The sequence below is a fragment of the Hemitrygon akajei genome, chromosome 20, assembly GCF_048418815.1.
Source record: "Hemitrygon akajei chromosome 20, sHemAka1.3, whole genome shotgun sequence".
Lineage (NCBI taxonomy): Eukaryota > Metazoa > Chordata > Chondrichthyes > Myliobatiformes > Dasyatidae > Hemitrygon > Hemitrygon akajei.
This window is the reverse complement of record NC_133143.1, coordinates 15,111,104-15,128,526: the sequence shown is the minus strand read 5'-3', so window position 1 is coordinate 15,128,526 and position 17,423 is coordinate 15,111,104. Positions and strand designations below refer to the sequence as shown.

The window sequence follows — 17,423 nt, the reverse complement described above, 5'->3', positions numbered from 1 at the left end:
ATCATATTTCCTGAAACGATGATGAAGATGGCTGGTTCTTCGCTTACAAAGATCAGGAGAGAAGAAGAGTCCTCAGGATGATCGTTGCTGACTGTGGAGACCAATTCTGGATCTGCAGTCTCTGGAGCAGTAGGGACACAAGAACAGCTGAGATGCGGACTCTTAGGTAGTAGGATCCTTCCTGCAACTCCTCTTCAGCGGTTGCTCTTCTGGATTCCTCAAAATTCTTGGCTGCTCAGTGGATCAGCATTCTCTGGTGGTCTGTTTCACAAGCCAGCTGCTGCCACTCATTGACCTCGATATTTGCCTGAGAGAGCTGCTGCTTACGTTGGCCTTTGTACCTGTTGCACAGGGCACCACGATCTCTCTTGTCCTGAAATCTGGTCTAGTGATTGAACAGTAAACATTCTTAATCGTAGTGCAACAGTGGTTGAGTGTATTGGGACCCCTGGTGCTGCAGGTGATATGTTGATGATAATTGGGCAGAGGTTTCTTCAAACAAGCCTGACTGAAGTCCCTGACAAAGGCATCCAGGTAGACTCGCACTTGTTTGCTGATAATGGCACTCAATATCTCGAGTGTTTGCTTAGTATCCACTGGTATACAACTGCCCATCCTCAGCCTTATCACTCTGATTCCCATTCCCCTGTCAAATTTGTTTAAATTTTCCCCACAGCTCTAACAAATCTGACTGCCCTCTCAGGTGGAACCCATCCTTTTTGTACAGGTCATGTCTTCCCCAAAAGAGATCCCAATGATCCAGAAATCTGAAACCCTGCATCCAGCACTAGTTTCTCAGCAATACTTTCATCTGCCAAATCATCCTATTCTTACCCTCACTGACAAGTAGCAGAATCAGCAATTCAGAGATTACTACCCTAGAGGTCTTTCTACCTAGCTCCCCAACATCTCTCTTCAGGACTTCTTGCCTTTTTCTACCTTTGTTGTTGGTACCAATATGTACCATGACTTCTGGCTGTTTACCCTCTCCCTTTAGAATGCTGTGGACGTTATCCGAGACATCCCTGACCATGGCACCTGGAAGGTAGCATACCGTCCATGTGTCTCTTTTGCGTCCACAGAATCTCCTGTCTGCTCCTCTAACTGCAGATTTCCCTATCACTACTGCATTAGGTACTAAATTCTACCAGAGATGTTCTTTTTATGGAGTGAATAATATTTGCCACTTAATACCCATTAACTGAATTTTGCCTAGCTATTAACTGCATGGATTGCTTCACTTGCTTAGAAGTTGGAAAAGGAATTGTACGGTGTACCATCACTAGCAAGCATCTCCATTTCTTGTTACCTGGTGGAAGGAAAGTTATTGATGAAGCAGCTGAAGGTGATTAGGGTGGACTGAGGAACTCAGTGTATTAATATCCTGGATCTTGGGTTATTTACTTAGAACAACCACAGCTACATTTCCACTTTTGGTTGCATGTTTCCAAGCACTGAAATCTTCTCTGACATTAATTTTGCCTGACTCAGTTATGCCAGTGTTGTAATTGTACTGGATCAGCTCGGGTAGAAGTGCAAAAATAGGTACAGTATAATTTCTAGACAAGAGTAACATAAACATACAAAATGGAAGCAAGATTAGGCCACTCATATCATCCTATCCAGTTAATTCTTGGCTAATCTTTTACCTCAGTGTTGCTTTCTTGTACTAGCACCATATCCCTTAATTCCCTTGAATATACAAAAATTAACAATCTATATCTTGAAAATACTCAGTGGTTGAATCTTCACCACCCACTTAGGTAAGCAAATTCAAGGATTCACTACCAGCAAGATGAAGACAGTTCTTCTCATCTTTGTCCTAGAAGGCTGACTACTTATCTTGAAACTGTGACTCCTGGTTCTAGAAGCCTAGCTGAGGGAAATATTATCTCCTTTCATTGTTCTAAAATACAGAGCATATCAGCCCAGTTATCACTTTCATCTCCCCTTAAGAATGAAACTAGCCTGGCCACCATATTTCACGTGCAGTCTCTGTAATCACAGAATCTTGAAAAATTTTCAATTGATTAGAGATTGACAGTAAAAATTTGTAAGTAGTAGATTATGTCCTGCAAGCATGATTCAATTATTAGAAAAGGTGTCTAAAACTAGGCTCAGGGGAATATGTAAGGGTTTTGTCGAATTGATTTCCAAATCTCAGTTGATAAAAGTTCTCAGTAGACACTGTCAGCTAAAATTGTGAAGGAATTAAAGGCAAATTATTGGACTGGATGGGTAGCAGAAGATAATGAGATGAAGCCAGCAGACAACTGGAAGGATGTGATTAATGATCAGGGTCTCATAAGGCTCCGTAGCAGGCTGAAGAGAATCCTTGTATTTTAAAATAATATATATAGTGGGTTAGAGAATCATCTATGCAATTCTAAGTCATATTGTAAGGAAAGCAATGGAAGAATAAAGTTGAAGAAGAGTATTAATAGATTATGTGAATGAACTGATCTAGACCACATGTACCGTAGATTCCGGACTACAGAGCGCACCTGATTAAAAGCCGCTGGCTCTAATTTTAGAAAGAAAATCAATTTTTTACTTGTACAGGCCGCACCGGATTTTCGGCCGCAGGTGTCCCACGTTGTAATATGAGATATTTACACAGAAAGATATTACACGTGAGGATTTTTTAACTTTTAATTAAATCCATATGGTAACATAAACAAATACATATTGCAAATGCTTTTTTTCGAACCGTGCCTGTAACGCGGCTACTTTTAAATATACGTTGCGTATACTTTTTTACTGAACAACATTCCAATATCTCCTAACGACTGGTAAAAAATATATATACTGCAGCCTACCAGGAAAAGTTATTGATCGCCTTTAACTTAAAAGCAGTGTTTTGGCTCCGCCGCTCCCCCCCGCCGTCCCGTTTATCGCAAACCGGCGTTTTCCCATAAGACGCGGTGAAACCGGGTGTGACGTCATAGCATCCCGCGATGTAGTACAGAAAACAAATATAGTTAAAACACTTCTAACTTTAACTAACAAATGAATTACTAAGCGAAAATATTATAAACTAAATAACTGCATTAAAGGCAGCGCAATGCTTTTCTTCGAGTGTTTTCCATGTTGATGAGGGTGAGTACAAATGACTGATTTACAATAATTTAATTGTGAAAGTGCGCTTGATTTATCGTACAATTTCATTGGACCTCTGTGAACTACTCATCAATTTTATTGGTCTACTGTTACGAGGCAAAATGTTTTTGGCGGCATGAAAAAAATAATGCATTAGCCGCTCCGTATTAAAGGCCGCAGAGTTCAAAGCTGTTCAAAATGTGGGAAAAAAGTAGCGGCTTAAAATCCGGAATCTACGGTAATTTTACTGTAGGTAATGTAAGGTCTAAAAAAGACAGAAGAAAGTACATTGTAAATGGCAGAGCTATCAAAGTAGTAAATGTGTTAAAGAAACGAGAGGTCCATGTAAGTAAATCTTACAAACAAATTGTAGATATGTAAAGAAAGCAATTAAAAAGATTAATACATCAGTCACATTTACATCTAGAGGTCTGAACTGAAAGCATGGAAAAGTTGTGCAATATCTATATAAAGCCTTGATTAGATAGCATCTTGTGTCCACGCCTGATACAAGATCTGTTGGCTTTGGTGATGATGCCATGTAAACTTAGTATTCCTGACTAGCTTAGAAATGTGGCATCACAAAGAAAATAAGCATTTATTGGCCATTCCCAAATCCCCATGGAGAATTGATGTTGTGCCATCTTCTTGAACTAGGAGTGCCAGTGCTATTATTAACATTATGATAATAGCACAGAATTTTTGGCCAGTGTGTTCAGAGTTGAGACCCAGGAGTGATGGAAGAACTCACTGATGAAACGATTGAAGATGGTTGGGCCTAGAACAATGCCCAGGGGAATTCCCGCGGCTATGTCCAACATTAGTTGCATGTGGTACAATTTGGTCGTTTTTCCCTTGCTTCCCATTTGCCTTATTTTTATCAGAGCTCACAATGCCACAGTTGGCCACAGGCAACCTCAATGAAACTGAGAAATACTCAGAATGTGGACATCCTATATTTAATAAGATGGTTTTGCTCTGTTACGTTCCCAGTAACCGGGTGACTTACCAGCAAAGATAGAGAGGTCCGCTGAAGTCTGATGGTCTTATTTTCAAACGTTTTATTTATAAAGGGGCACAAACGTATGGTTAATACAAAACATTCAGATCATATACATCGTCAAAACTCAATCTAAAGCACAGGTATAGTAATGATCAATCAGAAATAAGCTCTATCGTTGTCTAGGGGAATACTGAGTCCAATGGAATATAAAAGTCACTCATAAATCGGCAGGCTTTTCCGTTTGGGAACCGCTGGCATTTCATGTGTTGGAGAGAGAGAGTGGTGAGAAAGAAGGAACACTTGCCCGTCGTCTTTACGAAGAAAATCCCGGTTGTTAGTTAAAACGGTTTTCCTTTGGTTTCAGCCACAGACTCTCGATCCGGAATCTAACGCACGTGGCTTCCTTCAAAATGGCTTCCCGCTCCGACGGGAAGCGCTATCGTGTCTTCTTCGTGTGTCTCCTTGGTGCGTCTGAGGCCCCGCCTAGGCAGCCCACCTTTTATCTGGACTGGCAGGGTTGTAGATGTCAATCAGGGTGGGGGTGAGGCAATCTTTCCCCCATCACCCAGCCCACGTTGCCCTGAGGGTTTGCACGTAGTCCAGTCCCTTATTCCAAAAAGGTGTCTCCCAAGACAATGGCTATGTCCATGGCTTTTGTCTGGCTGAGAGGCCAGCCCACATTCCAAACTGTAAGGCTGCTCTCTCTCTCTCGCGATTCTCACAAAGGTGGGGGCTGGGGTCATAACAGCTCTACTTCCCAAGTGGCCTCCAGCCATGAGACCACCTGCTTGACAGGTGGAGATACTGTGATGGAAGATTGCAGCTGTTGACTGCTGGCAAATGGAGAAGGTTTTGATTTGATAGGAATCAGAGTATAGTGACAAGGAGGAAGGAAATGCTGCAAGATAGAGAAAGATTGTGGTTGAGAGCATTGAAGGATTCTGCAGAAGAAAAGATGCAGAAAAGAAAAAATGAATGGAGCCTTATTAAAAGTTTGCAACCACTGATCTTGGTTCTCAAGGTCAGATTACAAGACACCTTCAGATTGATAGATTATAATACAAGATAGCACACTTTCACAAGAGGTGTTGAGTAGCAGTTTGTTTTCATATATTGACAAATCCCTATCTTCCCCCAAGCTTAGCTTTAGCATCTTCTCTGAAAATATGAGTTGATACTTTATAAAACTATGAAAAACACAGATGGGGTAGATAATAGGTCTTTTTCCCAGTGTAGAAATGTCAAATATTAGAAGGCATAGCTTTAAGGTGAAAGAGGGAAAGTTTACAAGAGGTTTAGTACGTTTTTTTTACACGTGGTAGTGGTTACCTGAAACATGCTGATGGAGAGAGATATGATAGTGGCATGTAAGTGGCCTACAAACATATGAACAAGGGAATGGAATGATATAGATCGGGTGCAGGCAGGCAGGATTAGTTTTAATTGGCAACGTGGTCAGCGCAGACATTGAGGGCTTATTCCTGCATCAGTTTATGTTTAATGTTCTATATTACCATTCCATCATTTAGTCTTAATCTCATTATCAATGCTTTTGCATCCTCAGAGATGAAAATAACACTAAATATAATGTAACTTTCCTTTCAACTTGCAGATTTAAATCAAATGAAGAGTATGTGTACGTTCGGGGTCGAGGGAGGGGGAAGTACATTTGTGAGGAATGTGGGATACGTTGCAAGAAGCCCAGTATGTTGAGAAAGCACATCCGCACCCATACTGACCTTCGTCCATATCACTGTAGTTACTGCAACTTCTCCTTTAAAACTAAAGGTAAGTTGTTAACACTGCTTCAGCAGCTCTAAATGGTTTCCTATTTGCTCCTATTTGCATGCCTTACACACCTTGTGCATTTTTAAAGTGATCATCCAATGGATGGAGAATGTTATGCATGTTTGGCTCTGCCACTGAAGTTCATTGCATTAAAATCAGTGAATCTCAGAAGTGGAGTACAACCCATTGACAAAAATCCTGTGCTGCTGACTGAGGTGAGTTTCTTGTTACTAACGTCTAGGTTTTGTGAATTAGATTATATTGATCTTGTAAAATAGAACACCTGCAGCCTGCATGTAATTGCAGATTAGAGCATCAAGGCCTGCACGTAATAGCCAGATATAAGTGGTATAGTGGCGTAGTTAGTAGACCTAGAGCCTGTAGATCTCTTAGTTTTGAGGGTTGTCTGTGTTTGGTTTGCACATTCTCTACATGAGCACATGGGTTTCTTCCATCTTCCCAAGTTCATGCTGGTTGGTAAGTTAATTAGCCATTTTAGAAAATAAGTGAGTGGTAGAACCTGGGTGGGTTGTAGAGTACGTGCTTTAGAGAATGCAGTGTGATCAGTGTTTGGAATGGACTCAAGGGACTTGTTTTTTTTCTCCATTTATTGGCCACCATTTGGCAGCCTTGAGGAGAGAGTGAAAGACCTATCTAATCAAGATATTTATAGCTCTTGATTGCCACAACAAAAAGTGCTGTGTGGTGCTGAGGGTACTAAAAGTAAAGTGATGGGGGAATATCCAAAATCAGAATCAGGTTTATTATCACTGACTTGGAAGATGTGAAATTTGTTGCTTTGCAGCAGCAGAGCAGTACGAAAAGATTACTAACTTACTAAAAGAAATTTCTAAAAATATAAAGTAAATAAACTTCGCTTGTCAAGTTTTACCAAACTCCAGTAATATTCATATCAAATCTCTATATGCCAAAATGCTACGTGAGTTTAATTTTCAATGTGCCATTATAAGATTTAAAGCTTTCTAACTTGGTATTCAGTTGCATAATACTGTTACATTTTTCAGTACTGGGCAATAGAGATGCTGCCCAGCAATCCCCCATTTTTATTCTAGCGAAATCATGCAACAATTTACAATGACTTACCAACCAATATGTCTTTGGATTGTGGGAGGAAACAAAAGCACCTAGAGGAAGCCCTTGCTGTCACAGGGAGAAAGTACAAACTCCTTACAGGCAGCGGTAGGTATTGAACCTGAGTCACCTGTACTGTAAACTGTTGCACTAACCACTATGTTACTGTGCCGCCACACTCACGCTTCCATGAGTGAAGCATGGCGGCAGCCTGACACTCATAGGTGGACAACTTTCTGCAGATTAAAAAAAAGTGTTCAGAGGTTAATTTTTTATCAAAGTATACAACTCAGAAATACTTCTCCAGGTAGCCATGAAGCCAAGAAAGAAAAAAAACAGCGTGGTCATCAATGGCCAAATCCCTCTTCCCCACACAGAAAACGAATAAAAACAGACTGGCACATCAACCCAAAGTTCCTGTCCCCCGCACACAAAAATTGAGAAAGATTGGGCGAAAAACACAGAAAGTAAAAAAACTATTAGATTAGAAAAGGGTCTATAGTCTAAGTCCATATTCAAAATGCAGAAAACCTGGGTAATATTCTCCTGGCACAGCAGCAAGCCTTTCCCTCTGTGACAGTAGAGTGAGTCCACAGTGATCAAAAGGCAGTCTTCCCTCTCCAACAGCAGAGCGATCTCACCAGCAATCAAAAGGCAGGCAGCCATCACTCACCTTCCACATTTGCCTTGATTTTTCTATTTCTCTGGTCGCTTTAATCAGTGTACAGTGGAAGCTTTAATCGGCAAAATGAAGTTGAAGATTGACTCATGCCCTGTAGCTTCTCACACAAGGTTCACACATGCTGCCTTTGCCTCCCAGAATCCTCTCGGAGGCAACACCCGAATGATCTCCAAACTGCAAATTACAAGCTCCAGCAGTTCCAGGATCATACACAAGTGGAAAAACAAACATAAAAGAAGTGAAATTTATGGTTTTATGATCTATCCAGAAGATGTTGACTGAAGGAGCATTGTACACCGGTGCCATCTTGACTGGATTGTGAATTATCAGCACTTACTGTTGTCTCATTTGTTTCCTTGCTAGGCTTAGTTTTAAAAATGAAAATAAAAGACTGGAAGGGAACTTCAGATGTATTAGAGAAAAAAGGGCTCATAGTCCATTTACTTGAGTGAGAAGCAGCTGACAAATCTCACTCAGAGTGAATACCCTTCTAGCTAAACTGACTTTGAGGCAAGAATATGAAAGATATGCCTTTGATATCTCTCCCTCCTTTGGCTTCTTCTGACTTTGGCTTCGCATTAAGTTCTGATGTCTTTCTGCCCTATGGACCTTTGTCCATGATTTAATTTTGCAGTTAAAATTAGGGCAAATATTAACTATTAAAGGTTTTGCATCTAAATTTATATATTTGTTTTTGTTGACTTCTTTCAGGGATTGTTAATAAATAGAATATTGAACAGAAGTAGATCTGCTCCGCTTGTTACTTGACTATGACATTAACTCTTCAATAAAAGCTGCATCAACTCCTGTTTCATTTTTAGGAAACCTGACCAAACACATGAAGTCTAAGGCTCATAGCAAGAAGTGCATGGAAATTGGAGTGGCAGCTGGTCCATTTGATGATCAAGATACTGATGAGTCAGGTATGGCTGTTCTCTCCAAAGTACAATCTTATAGGTGCTCAGGTAGCAGAAAACAAGGGAATGGGTTGTGTAACTAACCTTAGCAGCTTACATCGCCTCCAGTCCTAGTGCTTTCCTGGAGATGGCTCCTTTACCTCCTCTTTTAAGCAGAAGATTGAGACCCCAACCAGAAGGCACCAAGATCTTCTGTAAGATTATATAAATCAGCTACAGTTTTAATTTTCGTGTCCGTCTAGACAGGGAGAATCAGGTCTTTGAGACATTCAGATGATTAATTCCATTTTAATTAATTTGTTTTATGGCTAAATTTTGTTGACATGCATCATTTTCTTCTTATTTCTGATAAGTTGGTACCACACTACCTCCAAAATGTGGTGCCAAAATTTAGAAGTTGTACATCTGAGATCTGATGAAGGTTCAGTATAATACAAGTGTAACCCTCAGGTTCTGTCTACTGTGTAAGTCTAGGGAAGGCATTTTGTGGCCCCACCAAACTTATGCAATTGAGGTGCAAAACCTCCTGTTTGTATGGATGCTGCATGATGTGTTGCCCTGTTATAGATCAGTATCACAAAATAACAGACGGTACACCATATGCAATTAAACAATTTAGCTTTATAATTCTTAATTTGACTAAAGGTTTAGTAAAGTAAAACAAAAGGAAAAGGGCCCATTTTAATGAAACAGTCTAATGTGCACAAGTTGGAGCTCACGGCTTCCCTTCTGCTGGTCCTCTATCGATTTCCCTGGGCTTCGTCGACTGCTGGCCCCATTCCAAGTCCACTCCTTTCTGGTGTCTACGACCTCTCTTTTCTGACATCTCTCTTCATCTTCCACCGAACGAAAGACCCAGCTCACTTCGGTCGCAGGCACACAACAAGAAAAAGCAGTCCCTTCATTGGACAGCGCACATTTCAAAGCCCTGGTTAATGTCTAAGCATAATCCAAACACTGCTTCTACAGAAAAACCATTACATTAGCAGTGATTGTACAGAAAAACTATTACATTAGCAGTGAAACCTTTCCCAGGGTGTTACACAAGCATAACTTTCTCTATTTCGTCTTTTGAAGTGATAAGTTCTAGCTTTTAGTAATTTTGTTTACTTAAACACTTAAATTCTCTTACTGTTGCACAGTCCCTAGACTCTTGCCATTTGGTATTAGCTTATAGTTGCCTTTCTTTAACTCAAAGTGAATGATCACACACATACTCATATTTTAATGCACTTTATGAGATTTGTTCTTTTGTTATTACACTGTCTGGCACAGTCAGTATCGCTGGTGACTATTAAGAACACAGAACATTACAGAACAATACTGGCCCTTCAGTCCACAATATTGTACTGACCCACATAAACCTACTCTGTGATTAATCTAGCCCTTCCCTTTTATACAGCTCATAACTCAATATATTTCTTACATCCATGAGTCTTTTAAATGGTCATGTTGTATCAGTCCACCACAAACCTCATCAGTGTGTTCCATGCACCCACCACTCTGTGGTTCAAAAAAAATCCTACCTCTGATATCTCCGTAAACGTCCCTCAATTAACCTTAAACAGATGTCCTCTGTGTTGCACTTGGAACAATATTTGCCATTCTCCAATCCTCCAGGAGCACTCTTGTGGCCAAAGAGAATGGAAAGATCATCATCAAAAGGTAGGAGGAGAAGGCAGGAAAATGGAGTTGAAAAGGATAATAAATCAGTGAAGATGGAATGGCAGAGCAGACTTGATGGGCCAAATGGCCTATTTTCCTATGTTTAATGGTCATATGGTCAACACTCCAACAATCTCTTCCCTTGCTTTCCATAATAACCTGTGGTATTTCCTGAATTATCTATCCTTATGTTTTTCAGAAGCTCAACACTACCTCAATCTACACCTCAGTGTATTAGCTTGTTCTATGCTGACCTCACATTCATCAAGGTCCCCCCATTGGTAAACTGAAGTATTCATTAAGGACCTCCCTTACCCCCTTTTCCCTCAGTCACATGCTTCTCCTTCTCCTCGCTCTAGTCATCTTGTTCCCTTTGGGATTTTCATTAATCCTACTTGCCAAGACCTTGTCCGCTTCTAGCTATTCTAGGTCCCTTCTTAAGCTCTTTCCTGGCAACCTTATAATTCTCATGAGCCCTGTCTGACTTTTGCTTCCTAAACTTTAAGTATGTTTTGTTCCATCCTTTCCTAATCTCATTGGGATAAATCTATCCAGAAAAGCAGGATAACTGCTCCCTGAACAACCTGTATATTTCTGTTGTGCATTTCCCTGAGAACTTCTGTTCCCAGTTTCCGGTCCCAAGCTCCTACCTAATACCGTCACAATTAGCCCTCCCACAATTAAATTCTTTCCCATATCATCCTTTTTATGTGTTCAAGTCAATTTGCTATTTCTTGCCTTGACAGCATTGGAGGGAGCCATTAAACCTCATCCCTTCCTTTCCACTTATAAACCACGTGTGCGCATGCTCTCTCTCAAGCTCACTCTCTCTCACACACACACACACCTATTTTACAGTGTAATCTACATGACTCTCAAATGTTCACTGTGATCTTTTAGTTAATTGAAAAATACATCCACTTCTGGCATAGGTGACTCCTATGTTACAGGTGTTGGGGGTGTTTTCTTCCAAAGGTTAGTTGTTAACACAATTTCATGTAACCAAAAGCCATGAATTGAAACAAGAGGTTTTGTGTTTATTTATTTACTTTTTCACATAAATTCCATTATATCAAACTTGATTCAATTTTTCCAATTTTTAGATATGATTAATGAATTTAGTAAAGACAAATTTCTGTTACATTAAGGGCAGTAACACAGGTGTAACATTGTACCTTCAATGAAGAATTATATTTTTGTGACAAAACACCAAACCTACCTTATGCCCCTCTAGTCAGGTATTTTACAATGCATTGTAGGTTGCAGGGATCATAAGAACTGCTTGCAATGTGGCTGGTGAAATGGCATCTAAGAAACTATGTAATGTAAAAATCCTCAAAAATTGAGACTGCTTACTTTGATTTATTATTGAATACATTGGAGATGGAAAAAAATCTTCAGCATAAGAATGATACTGTCAAGTCAAACTAGAGTTTCTAGAAAGTATTGGGACCTAGAGGCAAAAGAAAATAAAATTTTAAAAGTAATAGCAAGAATCCACTGATAGACCGGACAGAACCTAAGTGCTGCTTCTGCCCAGAACATTGGGGGGACCCCACAGCATCACAGCAGCAGTCCGGGAGCAGCGTTGCATTCTGCGGTAAGATGCTGAACTTTAAATAACTTGAGTGACTGTTTCATGGAAAAGAGCACTGCTGTCACTGCGTTTGGGTTAGCGCTAGCTTCGCCACGGGGATCATCGCGCACAGACGCTTCTCGGAAATGGCGCAAGGCTTAAGAAGAGCTCGTGAACCTTTGGGAGGATTCACCCGGTTTGAAAACATAATGGTCGGAGATCATAAAGTCCATTAGAGAAACAGAGACAGTGCAGGTCGAATCCATCTACAAAGTCCGGAGAGGCAGCCAGTCTTATGACTAATGAATAGTGAGTAATGACTAATGACTGATGGAACTAACAGAACTATCAAACTGCTGCAAAAAATTTATATTGCGAAAAATAAAAGCAGGGAAAAAAAAATTTATATTGCGAAAAATAAAAGCAGGGAAAAAGAAAAGTTGTCTGGTCATTGAGTGGAATCCGGTTAAAAAACCTTCGGGTAGGCGCATTCAATCTCTTTCAAGTGGGGAAGCTGCAAATGTTCAAAGAAGAACAAGAACTCCAACTTGACAGATACCATCAATGGTAGGACACTAACCAAGGAACAGAAGGACTTAGTACATGTTGAAGGTGGCATCACAGGTAGGCAGAATGGTGAAAAATACATTTAGCACGTTGGTCTTCATCAGTCAGATCATTGAATTAGGACATTATATTGCAGCTGTTAGTCTGTACTTGAAGTACTGCATACTGTTTTGGTCATCCTTTTATAGGAAAGTTGTGGTTAAACTGCAAAGAATGCAAAAAAAGACTTATGAGGATATGGCCAGGACTAGAGGGCCTGAATTATAGGGAGAGGTTGCCCAATTTTATTCCTTGGAATGTAGGAAAATGAGGGGTGGCTTTATAAAAATGTTTAAAATTATGAGGGGCGTGAGTAAGTTGGATGGTGACAGTCTTTTCCCCAGAATAGGGGAGTCCAAAACTAGGGATCATATATATAAGGTTAGAGGGAAAGATTTAAAAGGAGCCTGAGAGGCAACTTTGTCCACACAGGCAGTGGTGAATATATAGGAGCTACCAGAGGAAGTTGTTGAAGCAGCTACAATAGTATAATTTAAAAAGCACTTGGATGGGTACGTGTAGCAGTGGGGCTGAGCGTGTTAAGAGTCAAATACAGGTAAATGGGATAAACTGGGTGGGCATAATGGTTGACATGGACTCATTGGGGCAAAGGGGCTCTCTCCGTGCTGTATTGCTCTGTGACTTTGTGACTCTTAATTCAACAATTTAATGTTATGAGTAAGGCGCATAGCTCTTCTCAGGCTTCCAGCCACGTCCAGTGTCGATATTAACTGATGTTTTGATGACAAAATCCGCCATCTTCATCAGGGATTGATACCTGGTCCTGGCTGGAAGCATGAGAAGAGTTTCTGCATCATTTCAACCGGGAATGCACTAGATCTTTATTCACTGTGAGTAAGTATTCCCACTTCATCCTTGAGAGCATTGCTTTTGAATTATTATGCATGTTAAGAATCGGTGCTTAACAGCATTATGAAAAGTGATTAATAATGGTTATCTGAGTATTTTTCTAATAGCCAAACCAATGAGCTTTATTAAAACAAAATGATGCACTGTAAGAATTCTTATATATTCTTCACGACAAGAGATTCTTCAGATGCTAGAAACCTAGAGTAATGCTGGAGAAACTAACTAAGTCATGCAGTATCTATGGAAAGGAATAAAGGGTTTTCAGGCTGAGACTCTTCATCTGTACTGGGTCTCTGTCAGCAATGTCTACTCTTTATTCCTTTCCATAGAAGCTGCCTTACCCGCTAAGTTACTCCAGCATTTTGTGTGTGCTACTCTGCAGTATAAGAATCTTAGGTTTTTGGAGAGTTGGAATTGTCCCACCACAACACACCATGATTGCACCTCCTGAAAATCTCACACAGCTGTGCTAATCATTTTATGCAGTGATTTTGCTTTGCATTCACTTCCCTTGTTTAATTTTCTGGGATAGATGAATGAAATGCCTATGACACCAGAGTTTATGCAACCTCAAGTTTCGATTACCTGTGTACCTTTGTGTAATATCAACATTCTGCAAAGAAGTCTCTTGAGTTTGAAAGTTTACTTTTGCCTTACTTTCAGAAAGATGTTCCTCCAATGATCAAAGTTACTGATGGGTCAAAATTATTCAAAAAATGTTTGATGCATTTGCTGACGAAAGTAAAATCCTGACCACTATGCTTTAGAAGCATTTAAGAGTTTGCATTTCAGTCTTGCCACAACTTAGTCTGCAGATGAGATGTCAATCTCCAGTTGTTGGCCAGGTCTGAGGGTTGAGTCTCGTGATTCTAAACATCTATCAGCTCAATCTTCTGACAAGAGCAAATTCACTGCAATGTTGCAGAGCTTTCCAGAGAAAGATGGGGTCAGTCAGAACTTGCTTGGTGCTGTGTCTACAGATTGAGTGAATTTTAACAGAATCTATCATCATGGTGAGCCATTTGTCTCAATGTTCATCATGTTGATAATCTTAGTGAAAGTGGGTCAGGCTTCTGGACAGGACAAGCAGGTAGTGAACTTTGTCTGCAATTCCTAACCTAAGACATGCAGAATTGGGTGAAAATAACCACAAGTGTATAGCCAAAGTAAGCAGTGAGATCATGGAGGAGAATTGGATGACTTGAGGTCTGTTCCTAAATTTAAAGCCTTTACAAAACAGTGATGTCAGGGAAGTTAAGCTTAGCATACTTGTGGAGTACAATCATGTTCAATCATTTTAAACAGGCCAGGCAGATACCAAATTCAAAGTTAAGTTTATTGTCATATGCACAATTAGAATGAAAAACTTTCTTGCAGCAGCATCACAGGCACATAGTATCACATAAGCAACATTCGGAAGAAAAATATTAATTGAACATATCTTTACAAGGAGGAACACAATTATAACAAAAGTGAAAAGGTCTATCATAGTGCAAAGTGTCAGTGTTGCTAAACTGTAGTGATGAGGCTTATGCAAGTTGGTTCAAGAAATATATATTTGAAGGGAAGTAATTGTTCTTTAACCTGTGGTGTGGGACTTCAGGCTTCTGTATCTTATGCCCAATGGTAGCTGTGAGAAGATGGCATGGTCTGGGTGGTGGAGATCTTTGATAAATGTTGTCTTCTTGAGGCAGCGTCTCCTGTAGATAGAGGGGAGTGATACGCCAGTGATGTAGTGAGATAATCCCACTACTCTCTACAACTTATTTTGTTCCTGCTCATTCAGATTGTCATACTAGATCATAATGCAGCCAGTCAGTATACTTTCAACAATGTATCTGTAGAAGTTTTTTTGTGTGTGTTCAATGATAGGCCACACCTCCTTAAAGTCCTAAGGAAATATTTGTTGCACACTTCTCTGAATCAAGTTGTTTTGCGTTCAAACCTATTGTAACCTAATCTCTGCTTAATATGCACTGTAGTGGATGACTGAGGCTATGCTCCATAGAGAAGTGCCATCACTCAGATTACTTAACGAACAGAGGTACCTGCCAAAAATTCAAATAGATTAAAAAGAATCTTATTGCTCCCCTCAAAGATAAGGGAAGTTAATTTAGTAATCCAGCTAACAATTATCCCACAACCAATACAACCTAAAAAAAAGTATTAGCCATCCATCACCTTTGGTGTTCATACTAAGTAACAGTCCCCAAATTGCCTCCTGCCTTTACCTCCCTATCATCAATGCCTAGATTTTAAAATATAATCACTCTGGAACATTCAGTTATTTTTCCCTTTCTTGGGACTGCTTACACCAATAATGTAAATACTTTAATAGCATGCTATCTTTTTATTTCTAAATTTAAACTGTGTTTTTTCTATTCCTAGAAAACATAGAAACATAGAAAACCTACAGCACAATACAGGCCCTTCGGCCCACAAAATTCTGCCGAACATGTCCCTACCTTAAAATTACTAGGCTTACCCATAGCCCTCTATTTTACTAAGCTCCATGTACCTATCTAAAAGCCTCTTAAAAGACCCTATAATATCCACCTCCACCACCGTTGCTGACAGCCCATTCCACACACTCACCACTCTCTGTGTAAAGAACTCACCCCTGACATCTCCTCTGTACCTACTCCCCAGCATCTTAAACCTATGTCCTCTTGTGGCAACCATTTCAGCCCTGGGAAAAAGCCTCTGACTATCCACACAATCAATGCCTTTCATCATCTTGTACACCTCTATCAGGTCACCTCTCATCCTCCAAGGAGAAAAGGCCAAGTTCACTCAACCTATTCTCATAAGGCATGCTTCCCAATCCAGGCAACATCCTTGTAAATCTCCTCTGCACCCTCTCTATGGCTTCCCCATCCTTCCTGTAGTGAGGCGACCAGAATTGAGCATAGTACTCCAAGGGGGGTCTGACCAGGGTCCTATATAGCTGCAACATTACTTCTCAACTCCTAAATTCAATTCCACGATTAATGAAGGCCAATACACTATACGCCTTCTTAACCACAGAGTCAACTTGCTTGGCTGCTTTGAGCGTCCTATGGACTCAGACACCAAGATCCCTCTGATCCTCTACACTGCCAAGAGTCTTACCATTAATACTATATTCTGCCATCATATTTGACCTACCAAAATGAAGCACTTCACACTTATTTGGGTTGAACTCCATCTGCCACTTCTCAGCACAGTTTTGCATCCTATCAATGCCCCGCTGTAACCTCTGACAGCCCTCCACACTATCCACAACACCTCCAACCTTTGTGTCATCAGCAAACTTACTAACCCATCCCTCCACTTCCTCATCCAGGTCATTTATAAAAATCACGAAGAGTAAGGGTCCCAGAACATATCCCTGAGGCACCCCACTGGTGACCGACCTCTATGCAGAATATGACCTGTCTACAACCATTCTTTGCCTTCTGTGGGCAAGCCAGTTCTGGATCCACAAAGCTATGTCCCCTTGGATCCCATGCCTCTTTACTTTCTTAATAAGCCTTGCATGGGGTACCTTATCAAATGCCTTGCTGAAATCCATATACACTACATCTACAAACATTTGTATATAACCATATAACAATTACAGCATGGATACAGGCCATCTCGGCCCTTCTAGTCCATGCCGAACGCTTACTCTCACCTAGTCCCACTGGCCCGCACTCAGTCCATAACCCTCCATTCCTTTCCTGTCCATATACCTATCCAATTTTACTTTAAATGACAATACCGAACCTGCCTCTACCACTTCTACTGGAAGCTCGTTCCACACAGCTACCACTCTCTGAGTAAAGAAATTCCCCCTCGTGTTACCCTTAAACTTTTGCCCCCTAACTCTCAACTCATGTCCTCGTTTGAATCTCCCCTACTCTCAATGGAAAAAGCCTATCCACGTCAACTCTATGTATCCCCCTCATAATTTTAAATACCTCTATCAAGTCCCCCCTCAACCTTCTACACTCCAAAGAATAAAGACCTAACTTGTTCAACCTTTCCCTGTAACTTAGGTGCTGAAACCCAGGTAACATTCTAGTAAATCTTCTCTGTACTCTCTCTATTTTGTTGACAGCTTTCCTATAATTCGGTGACCAGAACTGTACACAATACTCCAAA

General features: G+C 40.4%; 1 protein-coding gene across 7 annotated transcripts in view; it reads left to right on the top strand.

Annotated features, from left to right (window-relative positions):
• hivep1 (HIVEP zinc finger 1) overlaps window positions 1–17,423 on the top strand; it is a 281,993-nt gene that overhangs the window by 223,001 nt on the left and 41,569 nt on the right. For 5 of the 7 annotated variants that reach the window (XM_073023908.1, XM_073023907.1, XM_073023909.1 and 2 more), the window contains 3 exons: window positions 5,715–5,890; window positions 8,486–8,587; window positions 10,202–10,246. In XM_073023908.1, the coding sequence (XP_072880009.1) occupies window positions 5,715–5,890; window positions 8,486–8,587; window positions 10,202–10,246 (323 nt within the window). The remainder of the gene's footprint in view (window positions 1–5,714; window positions 5,891–8,485; window positions 8,588–10,201; window positions 10,247–17,423) is intronic. The other 2 variants (XM_073023913.1, XM_073023912.1) reach the window with 1 other exon arrangement.